This window comes from Pelophylax lessonae, assembly GCF_965119305.1.
Source record: "Pelophylax lessonae genome assembly, chromosome: 2".
NCBI lineage: Eukaryota > Metazoa > Chordata > Amphibia > Anura > Ranidae > Pelophylax > Pelophylax lessonae.
The window spans coordinates 265,987,154-266,002,844 of NC_138769.1; the positions used below are offsets into that span (position 1 = coordinate 265,987,154).

At 44.8% G+C, this 15,691-nt stretch overlaps 1 protein-coding gene across 1 annotated transcript in view; it reads right to left on the minus strand.

The window, feature by feature from the left end:
* Positions 1-15,691, minus strand: part of CNTN2 (contactin 2) — a 211,473-nt gene that overhangs the window by 19,547 nt on the left and 176,235 nt on the right. Inside the window, exons 18-19 of the mRNA XM_082245194.1 lie at positions 11,233-11,467; positions 4,140-4,249 (exon numbers count right to left, since the gene is read on the minus strand). Of these exons, the coding sequence (XP_082101320.1) occupies positions 4,140-4,249; positions 11,233-11,467 (345 nt within the window). The remainder of the gene's footprint in view (positions 1-4,139; positions 4,250-11,232; positions 11,468-15,691) is intronic.

Genomic DNA, 15,691 nt, shown 5'->3' on the forward strand with positions numbered 1-15,691 from the left:
GGGCTCATGCACAGTGGACATTTTTGACAATACTGTTAGGGGCATCAGACTTTTTCTCACTGCCTCTAAACTCCCCTGCATGTTATCCTATGTGTTCATGTACACACAGGCTTTTAGTATCATTTTGGGTAGGAGAGTTTAGTGGCAGAAAAAATAACACTGCCAGGGCATTGTGGAGATGCAACGGTTTGGCAGAAAAAACACTGGAGGCTCCTAAATTCTCCTCAATTCTTTGGCAAGGGCCTCTTCCCCAAACTCTGGCCTGGTGGTTGTTGGGATGTGTGGGGTGACTTTTCAAAATCTTGAAGCCCCCTTTAAAAATGGGGCCCCCAGATCCCACCCCCCATGTGAATAAGTATGGGGTACATTGTACCCCTACTCATTCACCAAACAAGTGTCAAAAAGTAAACAAAAACATGCACAGTTCTGTATTAAAAAACTAAACAATGTCCCTCGGTGTAGATCCGTCATCAATCATGATGAATTCCGGTTGCCGACCGGAAAAAAGGTCCACAACCAACGAAGGCTCTCACCATCTGATAGCTCCACCACATCCCGCCACTAAATAAACTAAGGGTGGGGGGCACCACGTGACGTCGCCATGTTGCCCCTCCCCCTTACGAATTTATAGCCCGGGCCATGCTGGGTCGATGACATCCTCTGATACAGGCAGTTACACTCTAACAGGAAGACTCAATGAACTACTAGTGCACTCAAGAGCGCCCAGGTAGTTCATTGAGAACTACAAGCTGACAGCTGCAAAGGGTGTTGGTACTTGTAGTTTTCACATTCACAGAACACTGTGAATGAACGATGCATCCAAGCAGGCAGAGCTCAACAGGGCCTCTTTTTTTAGATCCCATGCTCGCTGTTAAAATGGGGGATCAGGGGAGGGGAAGGGGGGTGCAGGGGCTTATCCTTTAATGATACACTGTATCAAATGCTCCATGCTTTAACTATTTCAATGTTTTCATGTTTCTTCATTTCCATAAGATTGTATACAAAATGTGTGTTAGCTTTTCAGAAAGGAGAGTTTCTTGTACTGTCCTGGCATTTTTATATGATAAGTTTTATAATAGAAGGTGAAGGAAGACATTTTTTTTTTTTTTCAAAAACATTGGTCAAAACAAAAGAAGGGGGAAGGGGGGGAGGGGAGGAGAAAGGAAAAGAAAGTGGGGTAAGGAAAAAAGGAAGGGGGACAGAAAAGGGGGAGGGGATGAAAAATAGGGAAAGAAGGAAAGGGAAAGGTAAAGGGTGGGGGAAGGGAAACAAAAATACATTATGTCACTCATAGTAATGGATGGTATCCCATTCATAGTTAGGGCCATACTATTTATCCTATCAAAAATGTAGGGTACAACGGAAATCGATGCAACGTTTCCCTAAACTGCTATTTTTTGTCCAAATTGTGACAATCTTCATAGCAGAACACCCCTCTGTCTCCACTCCTTATAGAGAACCAGTCACTTATTATGTATTTGCAGTGTAATGTCTGTTCTTTTAGATAATAGTAACTGTTCGCGATTACAAATATTAACTTTGACTTCCCCGTTGTTTGATTGAAAGCAGCTGTGTATTTCCTTTTTAGATCAATATAAAGAGTGTAGTCACACTGGGACAGGTTGAACTAAACCTTGCCCAAATTAAATTGCTCCCCTTCCCCACTCCCCCTCTGGTGTGCACTTACATAGGACTATAAAGAAGTGTTCCTGGGCACACTTACGTTATCCAGACCACAGTAAACCATTCTGTACACAGTCAATTATGGGGAGTTCTGTACTCTGGCACTGTTTGCACTCACACAATTCACCCCATAAAATATGCGTCCAAAGGTGTTTCTGGGTGTTTTGGTGCATGTTTCCGACAGCCCATTCATTTCAATGGGCTGCCAAACACGTAAGAAAGTGCAAAAGGTACAGCAGGCATGATTTTTAAAATCGCGCCACACAAAACCCTGTGGTGCTGGAGTACCATGCGTTTTTGGTGGCCAAGAATGCCCCCACCTTTGCTAGATGCATGGGGGTTACATAGTTACATAGTTTGTGAGTTTGAAAAAAGACATCAGTCCATCCAGTTCAACCTATGATGTGTGTGTGTGTGTTTGCTGTTAACTGTACATTGTATACCCCTGAATGTTGCAGTCTTTAAGGTGCAAACTGAACTAGACCACAAGTGAACCGCTCTCAGGACCACCGCTTCCAAGAGGGTACCATATGTGGTACGCTTAACTGAAGGAGTGGTTCTAAACACTCACACTACACAACTGAACCAGCCTAAAGGGGTGAACCTTGCACGGGACCAGTTAAGCATGTCAGTGTGAGTACACCCTAAGATTAATGCCATCCTCATTATTAAAAAGGTTTACCATTAATATGATTTAGAATCTATTTAGGATTGTTCACCATTTTTTGCCTAAATGCTTATTTTCTGCCTTAGCAGAGAACACCAGAATTATGTGAGAATACAGAAATGGTTTTGCTTCTTTCAACATCTGTCATGCAACAGCATGAGAATTATTTAGCTACAAATGAGGCATGTTTAAAAATCTCTGTAACCAGCGCTTCAGACTATTTGCATCTAAGCTTGTTAACCACTTGCCTTCCTGCCCAGGCCAATTTTCAGCTTTCAGCGCTCTCACGCTTTGAGTGACAATTGCGCGGTCATGCTACACTGTACCCATATGAAATTTTTATCATTTTTTTTCACACAAATAGAGCTTTCTTCTGGTGGTATTTAATCATCTCTGAGTTTTTTCTTTCTTACAAAAAAAAAGAAAAAAGACAGAAAATTTTGAAAAAAAAGTTTTTCTTATTTTCTGCGAGTAAATTTTGAAAATAAATACATTTTTCTCCTTCACTGATGTGCGCTGATGAGGCGGCACTGATGGGCACTGATAGGCTGCACTGATGGGAACTGATGAGGTGGCACTTATGGGCACTGATGAGGTGGCACTGATGAGGAGGTACTAATATGCCGCACTGATGAGCACTGATAGGTGGCAATGATAGGCGGCACTGATGAGCACTGATAGGCGGCACTGATGAGCACTGATAGGTGTCACTGCTGGGCACTGAGAGGTGGCACTGCTGGGCACTGAGAGGCAGCACTGATGGGTGGCACTGATGGGCACTGAGAGGCGGCACTGCTGGACACTGATGGGTGGCACTGACGGACACTAACGGGTGGCACTGATGAGCACTGATGGGCGGCACTGATGGGCAGCACCATCAGTGCCCACACTCAGTGCCCATAGTGCTGCTAGTCAGTGCCCATCCGTGCCTAGATGAGCAGGCACTGATGGGCACTGACTGGCAGCGCTATGGGCACTGATGGCGGGCACTGATGGGGGGCACTGATGGTGGGCACTTGTGTTATTTTATTTACCTCTTTTATAATCAGGGCACTGGTGATCAGTGCCCTGATTACATTTTTCTTTGTCCCCTAAGCGCTGATCGGCTCTGCTCCTTTCTCACACGCAGTCTCTGTGTGAGGAAGGAGAGCTGGCAATGAGAGATGATCTCATATGTTTACATATGAGATCATCTCTCATTGCATGGTCCGATCACGTGGTAAATGGCCGCTGTGATTGGCCATTTACGACGATCTGTGATTGGCTGTGTCCAAGGGACACGGCCGACACAGATTTTCCCCGATGCGCGCTCGCGGGAGTGCGCGGGGAGCCTGTTACTGGGAGGCCTTTTAAAGACGGCTCCCTGAAATTAGAGCCCGCGCTGTAGCCGTCTTTCGGCTATAGCATGGGCCGGAAGTAGTTAAATTAGTCTACAACAGTGGTCTCCAAACTGTGGCCCTTTGCTTGCCATTTATCCTGCCCTTGAGGCACTAATTCTTCCACTGATATGAGACAGTAGTTCTCCTATTTCTCTCACTGACATCAAAATGGGGCACTGTTTCTCCCCCTTGTATCAAAAATGGGGCATTGTTTACTCCTACTGATACCACAACAGTATCTACCCCTACTGGCCACAGCCTTACCCCCCCCCCCCCAATGTCTCCAAGAAAGTTTGGAGATTTGCGCTACACAGTCAAATAAAGGATATTATTGGTCCACCTGGTTGGGTGCATTGTTGTAAAAAAACAAACCAAAAAACTATTCACGTCTCATTATGGTCTCCTCTTACCTCATAGCCCAATAAAACACCATTAGTAGGCGATACCGTGTTCCATTCCATCTCAATATCCGATGATGATATTGCTATAGCTTTAACTTTGGAAGGGGAGATGTTTGGCTCTAAGGAACAAAAACTAAAATAATTATTCTCACAGGGGGCAGAAGCAGAAAGGAGCAAGAAGAGGTAGGTAATAGGTAAGAAAGAGGAAGGAGGTGAGGAGAGGGTGTATTAGTATGATTAGAAGAAAAGAAAAGGAAGTTGGGAGAAAGGAACCGCTAGGTTACAGAAACAATGGTAAGTGAAACATCACCTTTTGCCCTGTGGGCTGAATCCTATCCCAACCCAGGCCAAGGGAATAAATAGGGTCTGGGCAGGGAACTGACTCCCCTAGGAGCCCTAGGTGGGGGGAACAGAACACAATGAGGTGGGTGTGAGATGTATGTTGTGCATGTTCTAAGAAACCTTATTATTATAGCTAGGGATGGGCCGAACACTCCCCTCTTTGGTTCGCACCAGAACATCTCGAACAGGGAAAAACTTTTAGCGAACATGCGAACTCTATTAAAGTCTATGGAAAACGAACATGAAAAATCAAAAAGTCCTAATTTTAAAGGTTTATATGCAAGTTATTGCCAAAAAAAGTGCATGGGGACCTGGGCACTGCCCTGGGGGACATGTGTCAATGCAAACATTTTTTTAAAAAAAACAATCGTTTTTAAAGGAGCAGTAATTTTATTGATGCTTAAAGTGAAACAAAAATGAAAAATTCCTTTTAATATAGTTTCTGGGGGTTCCCCATATTGTGCATTTAAAGTGGCGCATCTGTATGATGTATGGAGTCTGCTGCAGAAATACTGGCATTTCTAAACGAAAAAATGTAATTGAAACTTGCTTTGCGACTGTAATGTCACATATGTTACCCGGTGGCACTGCCCCTTCTGACGTCTGATGTAGGCGGGTGGCCCCACTCCTTGCCTATAAAAGAGCTATCAAAGTGGAGAGAAGGCATTCAGTGGGACGCCTCGCAAGAGGCGGAAGCGTATTTATTAATTTTTTCGGGGCCGAGTGCACACTGTGCATGCACGAGTCATGCTGCGCTTCCTTAGTGGCCAGGCACTCTTCTGGGACCTAGTACGAGTCCCAGAAGATTGCAGGGAAGGAGGGGTAGAGGATAAGTTCTGCCTGAGCTGCCCAGGCAGCCTGAGCGAAAGTGGGAGCTGTCAAAACTAGGTACCCGCTCCCCCCCCCCAAAAAAAATGACATGCCAAATATTGCATGTCAGATATGCCAAATATGGCATGTCAGGGAGTCAGGAGCACTTAAAGTGGAAGTTCCACTTTTGGGTGGAACTCCGCTTTAACATTGGCGTCTATAGGAAATCTTGGTCAGCTTGACATGGCACTGCTCCCGTACCATAAGTGACAATGACACCAAACTTGGGGAGCACCGGGAGGGGAACCAGGACTACAAGATAGCCATACATTTTTAAACACTGACCAAACTAAACTGACTAAACAAACTATCCACTAACTACCTGTCTAATATCCATTGTCACACTTTACATGGCTGCCATGTAAGCAGCAGCCTTATATAGTGTGGGGCGTGGACTTAGTCTCTGAGCCATGATTGGCCAAAGGCACTCTTCCTTTGGCCAATCATGGCTCTCACAGTACATTGTACTGTGATTGGCCAAAGCATACAGGTCAGGTGCATGCTTTGGCCAATTATCAGCAGGGCTTTTTTTCTGCTGGAACGAGGCAGAATGACGTTCCTCAACCTACGGCAGCCCTCTCCTCTTCAGCCTGTCACATAATGCAGAAGTCGGTTTTCTATTCAACTCACTTCCTTCTGTATGTTAGTGCCGGCACTCATGCCCCACGTCTGCTTGATGGGTACCCCTATACCGGGTCTGGAAGCCACAGCTGTTGCCATTCAATGGGGATTCCAGCGCTAGCTTCTATCCTTGCCTGCTGCCTATCAGATCAATGTGGTATGGAGCCTCGGCTCTGTGCTACACTGACATGACAGGCAGAGTTGCACTCATGGGGCTCCAAATAGGCTGAGAAAAAAAAAGCCCTCTCTGCCTAATAGCCAGAAGTCGGCTGCATTTCTCTATTAATGCAAAAATGTGTGAGAACTGCTGAGGGAAAGGGGATAGGAGGGAGGGTTGTTCAGAGAGACAGTGAAGACTTTGAGGATGTTCTGCAGCAGAGGTCAGACCTGGGGGGGTGCAGAGGTAAAAGATTGGGGGGTTCCAGAGGTTGAGAGCTGTGGATAGGAGTGAGCTGAACATAGTGGTACAGATATGAAAAATGGAGAGGGGAGAGATAAGCTGTGAATGGGGATACAGAGATGATTGTGGACTGGGGTTGTAAGCTGTGGATGAAGGGGGGGGGGAGGGTGCAGAGGTGACATGTTGGCAGAGGTGAATTTTGGAATGTTGGGGGAAAGGGTAAAATGTGGACAGGGGGAGAGAGTGAGCTGTGAACAGGGAGAGAGGGTGAGCTGTGGACAGGGAGAGAGGGTGAGCTGTGAACAGGGAGAGAGGGTGAGCTATGGACAGAGGGGAGAGGGTAAAATGTGGACAGGGGGGAGAGGGTGAGCTGTGGACGAGAGGAGATAAGGTAACCAGTGGATGGGGGGAGAGCTGTGGACAGGGGGGGAAGAGGGTGACCTGTGGATGGGGGGGAGAAGGTGGGCTGTATATGAGGGGAGTTGAACCGTGGATTAGGGAGACAAGGTGAGCCTTGACCACATCAAATTTTTGATTATTTTTATAGTTACATAGTCAGGTTGAAAAAAGACACAAGTCCATCTGGCTCAAACAATTAAAAACAAAAAACAGTAAAGAAAACCCAACCATACAATCCCATATACACAATCCTATACCCGCAGTTGATCCAGAGAAAGGCGAAAAACCCCCAGCAAAGCATGATCCAATTTGCTACATCAGGGGAAAAAATTCCTTCCTGATCCCCCGAGAGGCAATCGGATATTCCCTGGATCAACTTTACCTATAAATATTAGTACCAATTTGGCAACACTTTACTTCTCTTTCCTGAGGAAGGGCGGGGATGGGGGCGGGGTTGGGCAGGGAATTGACTGGGGAGGGTGGGTTTCTGCACCTATTCTCTGAGAAAAAAACCCCTGATCATCAGCAATCAATGCACTGTAAGAGCGCAATGCATTATGGGGCGCTCATTGGCAGCGGACTTCCCGCTGAGCGCCCCCATTTGTTCATGTGTTCAGTGAACAAACGAACAGCTGATGTTCGGGTCAAACTTACTTTTAACTTGAACACACAGCTTATCCCTAAACACAGCTCACATGCATAGTTAAACCATATAAAAAGTGACACATACACTGTATATTCTAAAAAAGGTTGTACACATCCTTCCTTGAAAGAATCAATATGTGCTCGGTCCACACAGCCTTCTGAATAAATATCTTGCAATGATGCACTAACATCTGCATAATAGTTAAATATATACAGGTAGATATGTAAAACATTCCATCAGGGAGACCACCCTCTCACCACTCTTTCATTTTACTATGTCTTTAATGCTGAGACTATAATTATAAAGCAAACATATCCTCTATAAAGTTATCTTCTGCAGACATAACACTAACAAAACACTGACGTGAATAGTCCTCATGTGCCTCTAAGCATTGGATAGTTTGTTTCCTTGATGTATCCAAATCTATTTGATAATGTGGCTATGTATAAACATGTTCAATGTAACACTTTACAACTTTTCCTTTCACCACAGTGAATGCAAACTGAACAGCAATCAGCGATCCAAATGCAGGCAATATTATCCATCTGTTCCTATTCGGGAGTGAGACAAATATGATTGATCCCACTCCTGGAATTCAGAATTGTGCACACAAAAAAGAATAGATTCTTCCAACATATCTTGTGCCATGTGTTATTCCTCCTCCATATATTTGCGTTAATGACCCAATAAATAAGTAGACTGATCCTCTGATTAAGCATCAAAAAATGAATAGGAGAATGCCTCAGCTATGAGGATTAAATACATAGATTTCAGTTATTCACACGGAAAAGGTTATTTACTGGTAAATCAGTAACAATTTGGAACTCCCTCACATAGGAAGTGGAACTAGCTGAGTGTCAAAAAGTTCAACAAACGTTTACATGTCTTCCTCAGGAAGCAGAATATACATTGCTATGTGAAATTTTAGATAATACAAATCACACGCACATAGGGTGAACTTCAGGGCCATCTTTAACACAGAGCAAAAGGGGCAGCTGCCTTGGGCCCAGCCATTATGTTGGGCCCGAAGCAGCTGCCCCTTGAGCCCGCACTGCACACAAATAGTTTATAAGTGCTTTAGTAGGGCCCAGGAAAATATTTGCCCAGGGTCCAATCAATACTAAAGACGGCCCTGGTGAACTTGATAGACCTGTGTCTTTTTTCAACCTTATAAATGATGTAACTATGTAGCCACATAACCACTCTTTGGATGGCTTCTAAGTACACACTACTAGTATTGGAGAAAAAGTTGAACAGGCAAAAATAAATTATGGTAAAAGTCTCACTTTGTCCTGGGGAAAGTGCAATGACTTCCAAAAAGGCAATGTGGAATCTGTTAGCCAAAGCTTTTTTTAACTATATACACATTTTTTAAATTACAGGGGTAAACATGGCAGAGTTTTGACTTTCTTGTCCCAAGTAGACACCTCCAAGTCCTCAATTTCCAAGAATAAGAATTCTAGGGGCACAATTATAGCAGACCCCCTAAAAAAATAATGATGCATTTTAGGATGTACATCCTACATCCTAAAACTCCCCTTTGTAATAAACCAAGATTACAGGTATTCTGACTCAAATTGTTGTTATAGTGACTTTTCCTCTTTGCGACCCCTATGCCTGACCTGTATATAGCAGAAACAATCACCACAAGCTTTATCAGATAGCTGAACTCACCAAACCCACAAAAGTCTTTACTGTATGCAGACTGCTGTGGCGCTTGAGTCAGTTCTACAATCACCAACAAGCAGTTTTTCAGATGTCTCATAATATTGGGGAAACTGACAGAACCGCCCTGCATGCCACGTGACAGGCAGTGGAGAGGACAGCAATGCGGTGCCATGTGTTTGCATTGCTCTGCCTACTAAGTCCATGCTGTGATGGTGAATATGAAACCAGAAACCAATATATCCCTCATATGCATTAAGGTATAGCCAGTGTAGAACATGGACACCAAGATCAGCATTAAAGATGTGCCAGGATATATGCAGCTATCCCTTAGAACTGTGCAACAAGGGTTTCCAAAAAACCTGTACCAAAACACAAAAGAGAAAGAAGCACAACCTAGTACAATAAACCTTTAATTAGGCAGGCATAAACACACAACATGATTGCACTCACATGGTTCAACGAAAAATACATTCTGAATATGTCAGATATGGCAACCCATCTCTGGATGACTTCACCTGAGCATCAGGTGAAGTCTGGAGATATGGCAACCCATCTCTGGATGACTTCACCTGAGCATCAGCAGGAAACACTAATGCGCAGTGTAAGATCTGAATCAAAAGGCTAACCAAAAAGTGACTACTAAAAATCAATAGTGCAATAAATCAATAGTGCAACAAATAAATATACAGACCGGCAGCACACACTTAATTGTGCCAACACCTCACAATGCAAACAAAATTTCAAAATAATAGTGATGCGCCAGTCTTTAAAAAGTATATACCAATACTCATTTCACATATATAGTGCACAACTCAAAATATATGGTGAGCAAACTCATGAATAAGTGTCCATAAAAAGGTGCAATCATTCAAAGTGTACATACATAATAAATATAAATTCAGCTCCCAAGTGTCCAGAAGGATAATCCCGTGTGAACTTAATATACACCTCTGTGAGTAGTATGCAATCCCACCACCAGGTGAATTGGTCTCTCACCTCACGGGTCAGTAACAGCCTTTCTCTACACACAGGGATCCACGAACCATGGAGGCTATGAATAGCCTCTCACCTCCAGAGCGATTGAAACATGTATAGGGGAATAAATAAAGAGATCTAGTGCTCTCTGCTATGAATGGTAAGCGGCTTTATTAACAGTAAATGACTCACGTACTAACAATGAGGGCGCTCCGTAGCGCATAGTAGTAAGCTTGTAAGAGCCCAGGAAGAGAGACGGCATCCAGCACGCAGGCTCCGCCCCCTATATGCGTTACATAGTTACATAGTAGATGAGGTTGAATAAAGACAATAGTCCATCCAGTTCAACCTGTGTAGGTGTGTGTGGCCGTAATCATCTCTCATACCCCTGAATGTTCTGATCCTTGAGATGTACGTCTAAGAGTCTTTTGAAAGCCACCATACTACCCGCAGAAACCACCTCTTGTGGTAGAGAATTCCACACTCTTGTAGCCCTAACAGTAAAGAACCCCCCACGTTGCCTGAGGTTAAAACGCTTCTCCTCTAATCGCATTGTATGCCCTCGAGTCCTCATGCAATCCTTTCGACTGAACAGCTTTTTTTCTACGTCGGCGCTTCACCAGCGTTGACTTCTTTGGTAGGTAGTGTGAGATCTAGCTGTCACTGTCAGAACCCTGACGTTTGGGTGAAGTCATCTAGGATGCATTTTTCATTTGAACCATGTGAGCGTAATCATGTTGTGTGTGTTAATGTCTGCTTCATTAAAGGTTTATTGCGCTAGGTCGCACTTCCCTCTCTTTTGTGTTATAGACAAAAATACCAATTCTTTAGCAAGCAAAACAGTTGTTATATGTATTTTTATCCATGTATTTAGCTTATGAATTAATACTTTCCCATAACAAATACCATACCACCCACACTATTCTGTATAGAGTTTGTGTTTTATTCTATTTTATATACAGGTAAAACTCTTCATTTACTGCTGTCCTTTGTTAGAGTTGAATGGCAAGTGCTAAATTAGTGTATGTGTGAAATTTATCTAGCCAATATTCCAGGGATATTCTAAGCTGTCGTAACACAGAATATTATTAGATACTGCCTATAATATTGACTATTCACCACAAGCATAATGAGAGGGGTTAAGTTATACTGTATATATTATGTATATAAATAAATCCTACCATCCTCTGCTGAATATACAGTGGTCTCCAAACTGTATGGCCCTTCTCCTTTCCGATTAAAAGCTTTGATCATTACGTCAAAGGGCGTATAAGCCGTAATGGTCTCATTCCGGTATACAAACTGATGGGACTGCACCCCAGGTACTCTAAATGTTTGCCAGATATCCTCGGTCTTTCTTTTAAAAGCTATGATATATCCAAAACCGTCTCCATTCTGATATTGTCTCCCAAGAGGCTGTAACATCAAGAAAAATAATATGACATTTTTTTAATATTATATTCCAGCTTTAAGCATGAAAGATGCAGCATAAATTTCATAAAAAAACTATTCTGAGAGCTTCTAAAGTAATTTTGTTGGCATTAATTGACAACGGAAAAGCATGCAAGCAAAGGTTCTCTTAAACAGTTCTATGGATCTAAGGAGGCAGCATTTTCAAAAATGTAGGGATACCAAAATTGTGAATTGGCCAGACTATCTATTGCTGAATTAAATGAAGCTTACAGGACAATATTTGCCACATTTACTGCTTTGTCCTGACATGCTAAATTTGACTTTTAACTTTCCATTATGTTAGGGTACTTTTACACTGCTCTGTAGCAAAATTGGGTTAAAAATACATATGCGTTTTTACCAAGATTTTGCTATGTTTCAGATACGTTTGCTATGCATATCCAATGCGTTTTTTAGTTGCCTGCACGTATGAAAAATGGACATGTGACTCAATAACACACCAAAACTGTGGAGCTTTTTACCGTGATTTTATAGCGATTTTGCCATGATTTCTATTCATTTTAATAGGATGCTGTGTTTTTGGTGCGGGTTTCAAAATCGCACCAAAGATGTAGCACGCAGGCCTTTTCAAAACGCATCGCATCGGTAACACAGTGTTGTGAAAAGTCCCATAGGATTTAAAGGGAAACATTTTTCTTGCAAGGAAAAAACGCAGGAAAAACATATCAGTGTGAAAGGGTCCTTAGAGAGGGTGGCACAGCATACTTTGGAGTGCTAACCACTTCAATATTGTTTGCCTCTGTGATGGTACCGTTGGCTGTTGCACCCAACCTATCAATAGACCTGCAGGATTATGTGTGTAAAAAGTTACACATGTATTTTGTCAGCTGGAGCCCCCCCAATACATAATGGCTTATACAGTATATGCTTCAAATCCCTGTTAAATGTTCCTGACAAAGAGGCAGAGATGGGAAACAAGGTAGGGGCAGGTGCATTTTCCAGTTTTGCAGGGAGAAAAAAAATGCTAATAGCTGGGAGAGAACACCACAACACCCTAGAGGAGGAGCAGCCATCCTTATCACAAGATTATGAATGTGATGTTCAGGGTGAGCAAACTAGTACCTGGTTGCTGTCCTTAGAGGCTCAGTCGATCTAACACTACATATCATTGACCCAGGGATTTGAAATTACTTGTCATTAGTACTATTATCCCAAGGAGCAATGGACACTGTAGCTCAAGCCAAACTGACAGGCAAGGCCTTGCAAGCTTTACTTATAGAGTGCCAAGAAGGGAAATATGAGTTATTAAGCAGATAATTACCAGACAGTACCACCTTATGCCAGAGGTGTACTGCAAACACTTCAGGACATTGCAGCAAGGTCCTAATGACAGCTACACAGGCTTCTACATGCAGTTTGCAAGCTGCTTTCAAGCAGTGACTGCAGGAACTGTCTGTAAGTACCTTTGTCACCCCACAGGAGCTGGTGGTTGAAGCTCTGCTTGTTTGCACCCTCCACTGTCACATTTGGCACCTTTTTTGAGTGGGAGGGGGAGCCATCTATGATAATGTTCGCCCTCCCCCGCCGCAGCCTTTTGGGAAACACACAGATCCCAGAAGGCTGCCATTTAGAAAGCGCAGCGCAACTCGCACATGTGCAGTAGGAAACCGGCTGTGAAGCAGCAAGGCTTCCCTGCTGGTTTCCTTTACCTAAGATGCCCGACACTTGCGCCCAAACTAAATGAAGAATCGGCTTGGGTGCCGACATCGCTGGATCCCTGGACAGGTAAGTCTCCTTATATTAAAAGTTAGCAGACATTTTTTTTTGGGGAGACTGTGGTTCTTCTTTAAGGCCAATTCCTCCACACATATCCTGTTGATGCCCAGCAGTTTGTACTGGACAATCTAGTTAGCTAACAGAATGTCTCATTGCTGTAAGTATACTGCACTCATAAAGAAAGGAGAAAAATCAGCTTGACTCTTTTTAGATAGCCAGAGGCCCAAAGCACCCAGCCATGTCAGCAGCTGTGGACACTGGTGGATGTTTTGTTTGCAACATTTTGGGTGATCTCAGCCTGTCTTGCCCTGAAAAGAAGGCTATCCTACCCACCAAAGCCATCCATCATGGTCCCTGCTGTTTTGTGTGCTTCCAGGAATGCAGGGTGCTACTCAAATAATCTGCAACTTGTCTAAGGGACACTGGGGCAGAGGTGACTTTAGTTTGCTCTGAGCTGGTTAGCTCTAAGTGTAGCACCCTCCTAGGTAGGTGCTAGGAAAAAGCATCTATTGCTCCTTCTGCTTATCAGGGGAGCCTGATCTGTTAGGTTGTCCGTTGCATGTCTCCAGGTGTGATTCACTGGTGTCTTTGGTGGGAGACCCAGGAGGAGGCAGAGGGCTGTCTCTCCTCCTGCAGTGTGTGAGGAAGGTGGCCTAGTGAACCAGGTGTGGAGCTGAGCTGCAGAGCATCCAGTGTAGCTGACGGTGGAGCTGCTGGCAGTCTCTCGGGAAAAACAGTGTCCGTGAGTACTAAGGGACTTGCCAAAGGGTCGGCCCAGGAAGGGGAACCACTCCAATGAAGTCAGGGGATCAAGGAGCTAGCTCACTCAGAGAGAGATACAGTAAAGGGGGTGCCGTGTAGAACCCTGAAGAATAGAGATATAGGGGGTGCCTAGTTGGGCCTTGAAGAGCGATTAACAGAGCAATACAAGTTCATTAAATTATTCTTCACTGCTAGTGACAAGGTAAAGCAGCAGCCTTGCCACACCCAGTTATGTCTAGACGTCCCAGCAAATTGTGCATAGTTCATTCAAGTTGGAGTATCCCACTCATCCCTTCTCCTATCCAAGTTCTCAAATAAAACTACAAAAAACCAAAACCCCTAGACTGTTTTCTGACTGAGCCAAGTACTTTGAACGTGCTTTTTGTGATGTTGTTGGTATGGGTAACCCAGGGGAATCCGTAACCAGCAGCAATTGCCATCAAAAACACTGAGGGCATTACCCCGACAGTACCTAAGACCCGTGTTCACATACAGACTTGGAGCCAGGAGAGGAATGGGAGAATCTTGAGTAACAGACACCATCTCACTAATGTGTTATTGTGTACTGACCTAGGGCAGCTGGTAGCTTGGCAGATTGTGTTCCAGGGCCTGGCCCTAGTGGGTTTCCAGAGCTAAAGTCTTGACTGGTAAGCTAAAAGCCTTAATGTATTCTGAAATTAATTATGTTAATTGTAATCTACTTTGTAATGCAGACGTGTGCCATAGCACCCAACGATTCTCCTCTCACTGGACTCTGTCCACTACTACAGAAGAGCTGTTGGCAGAAGGAGTCTGATCAGGGCCGGCGCCACCATAAGGTAGCACAGGCAGCCGCCTTAGGGTGCCTGGCGGGTGGGGGCGGTAAAATGCCCCTGCCCCTTCACCAGGGCTGGATTATTGTAGGGGCTCATGAAGCTGCAGGGCACTGAACGAGGGCTCAAGGCCAATAGGCCTGGTCGTGGAGGGGCCCGGTCCGTTGACAGCAGGTGCGAGAAACGGGACAGTAAAGGTGGTCAGGTGCAGGCAGGATGACATCAGCTGTCTCCAGCTACCAGCTCCACAGTGTGAGCGGGTGGTCTAAGAGACGGAGGCCGCAGGGAAGGAGAGCAGTGAGGGCAGGTACCAATAGCGCGGGAGGGGGAAGACCTCTGAAGATACGTGCAACAGGGGGCACAGCTTTCTCGGCGCCTGCCACAGCCTGGAACTCTCTGGACTCCTTCAACCTCCACTCTGCTCCCAGGCTCAGAAAGACAGGCTGAATGGAGAATAAAGATGTGCGGGACCCGTAGGCAGCCAGGGACCGCTCCACCTCACATAGATCCGGTGGAGGAGGAGCAGAGCAAGTACTGTACTGGCCATCACACACACCTCCCGGCAGACACAGACTGAGACACAGGGGCACAAGAGGAACTGCAGAAATGGCTAGGGTTCTCCCTCTCACTCCCCTCGCTCTCTATTCCCCTCCTCTCTCTCTCTCTCTGACTGACTCTCTCTCTCTGTCACCCCCTCTCTCTCTCTGTCACCCCCTCTCTCTCTCTCTGACCCCCTCTCTCTCCCTGTCACCCCCCTCTCTCTCTTACCCCCTGACCCCCTCTCTCTCTGACCTCCTCTCTCTTTCAGTCACCCCCTCTCTCTCTCTGTCACCCCCTCTTTCTCTCTGACCCCCCACTCTCTCTGACCTCCTCTCTC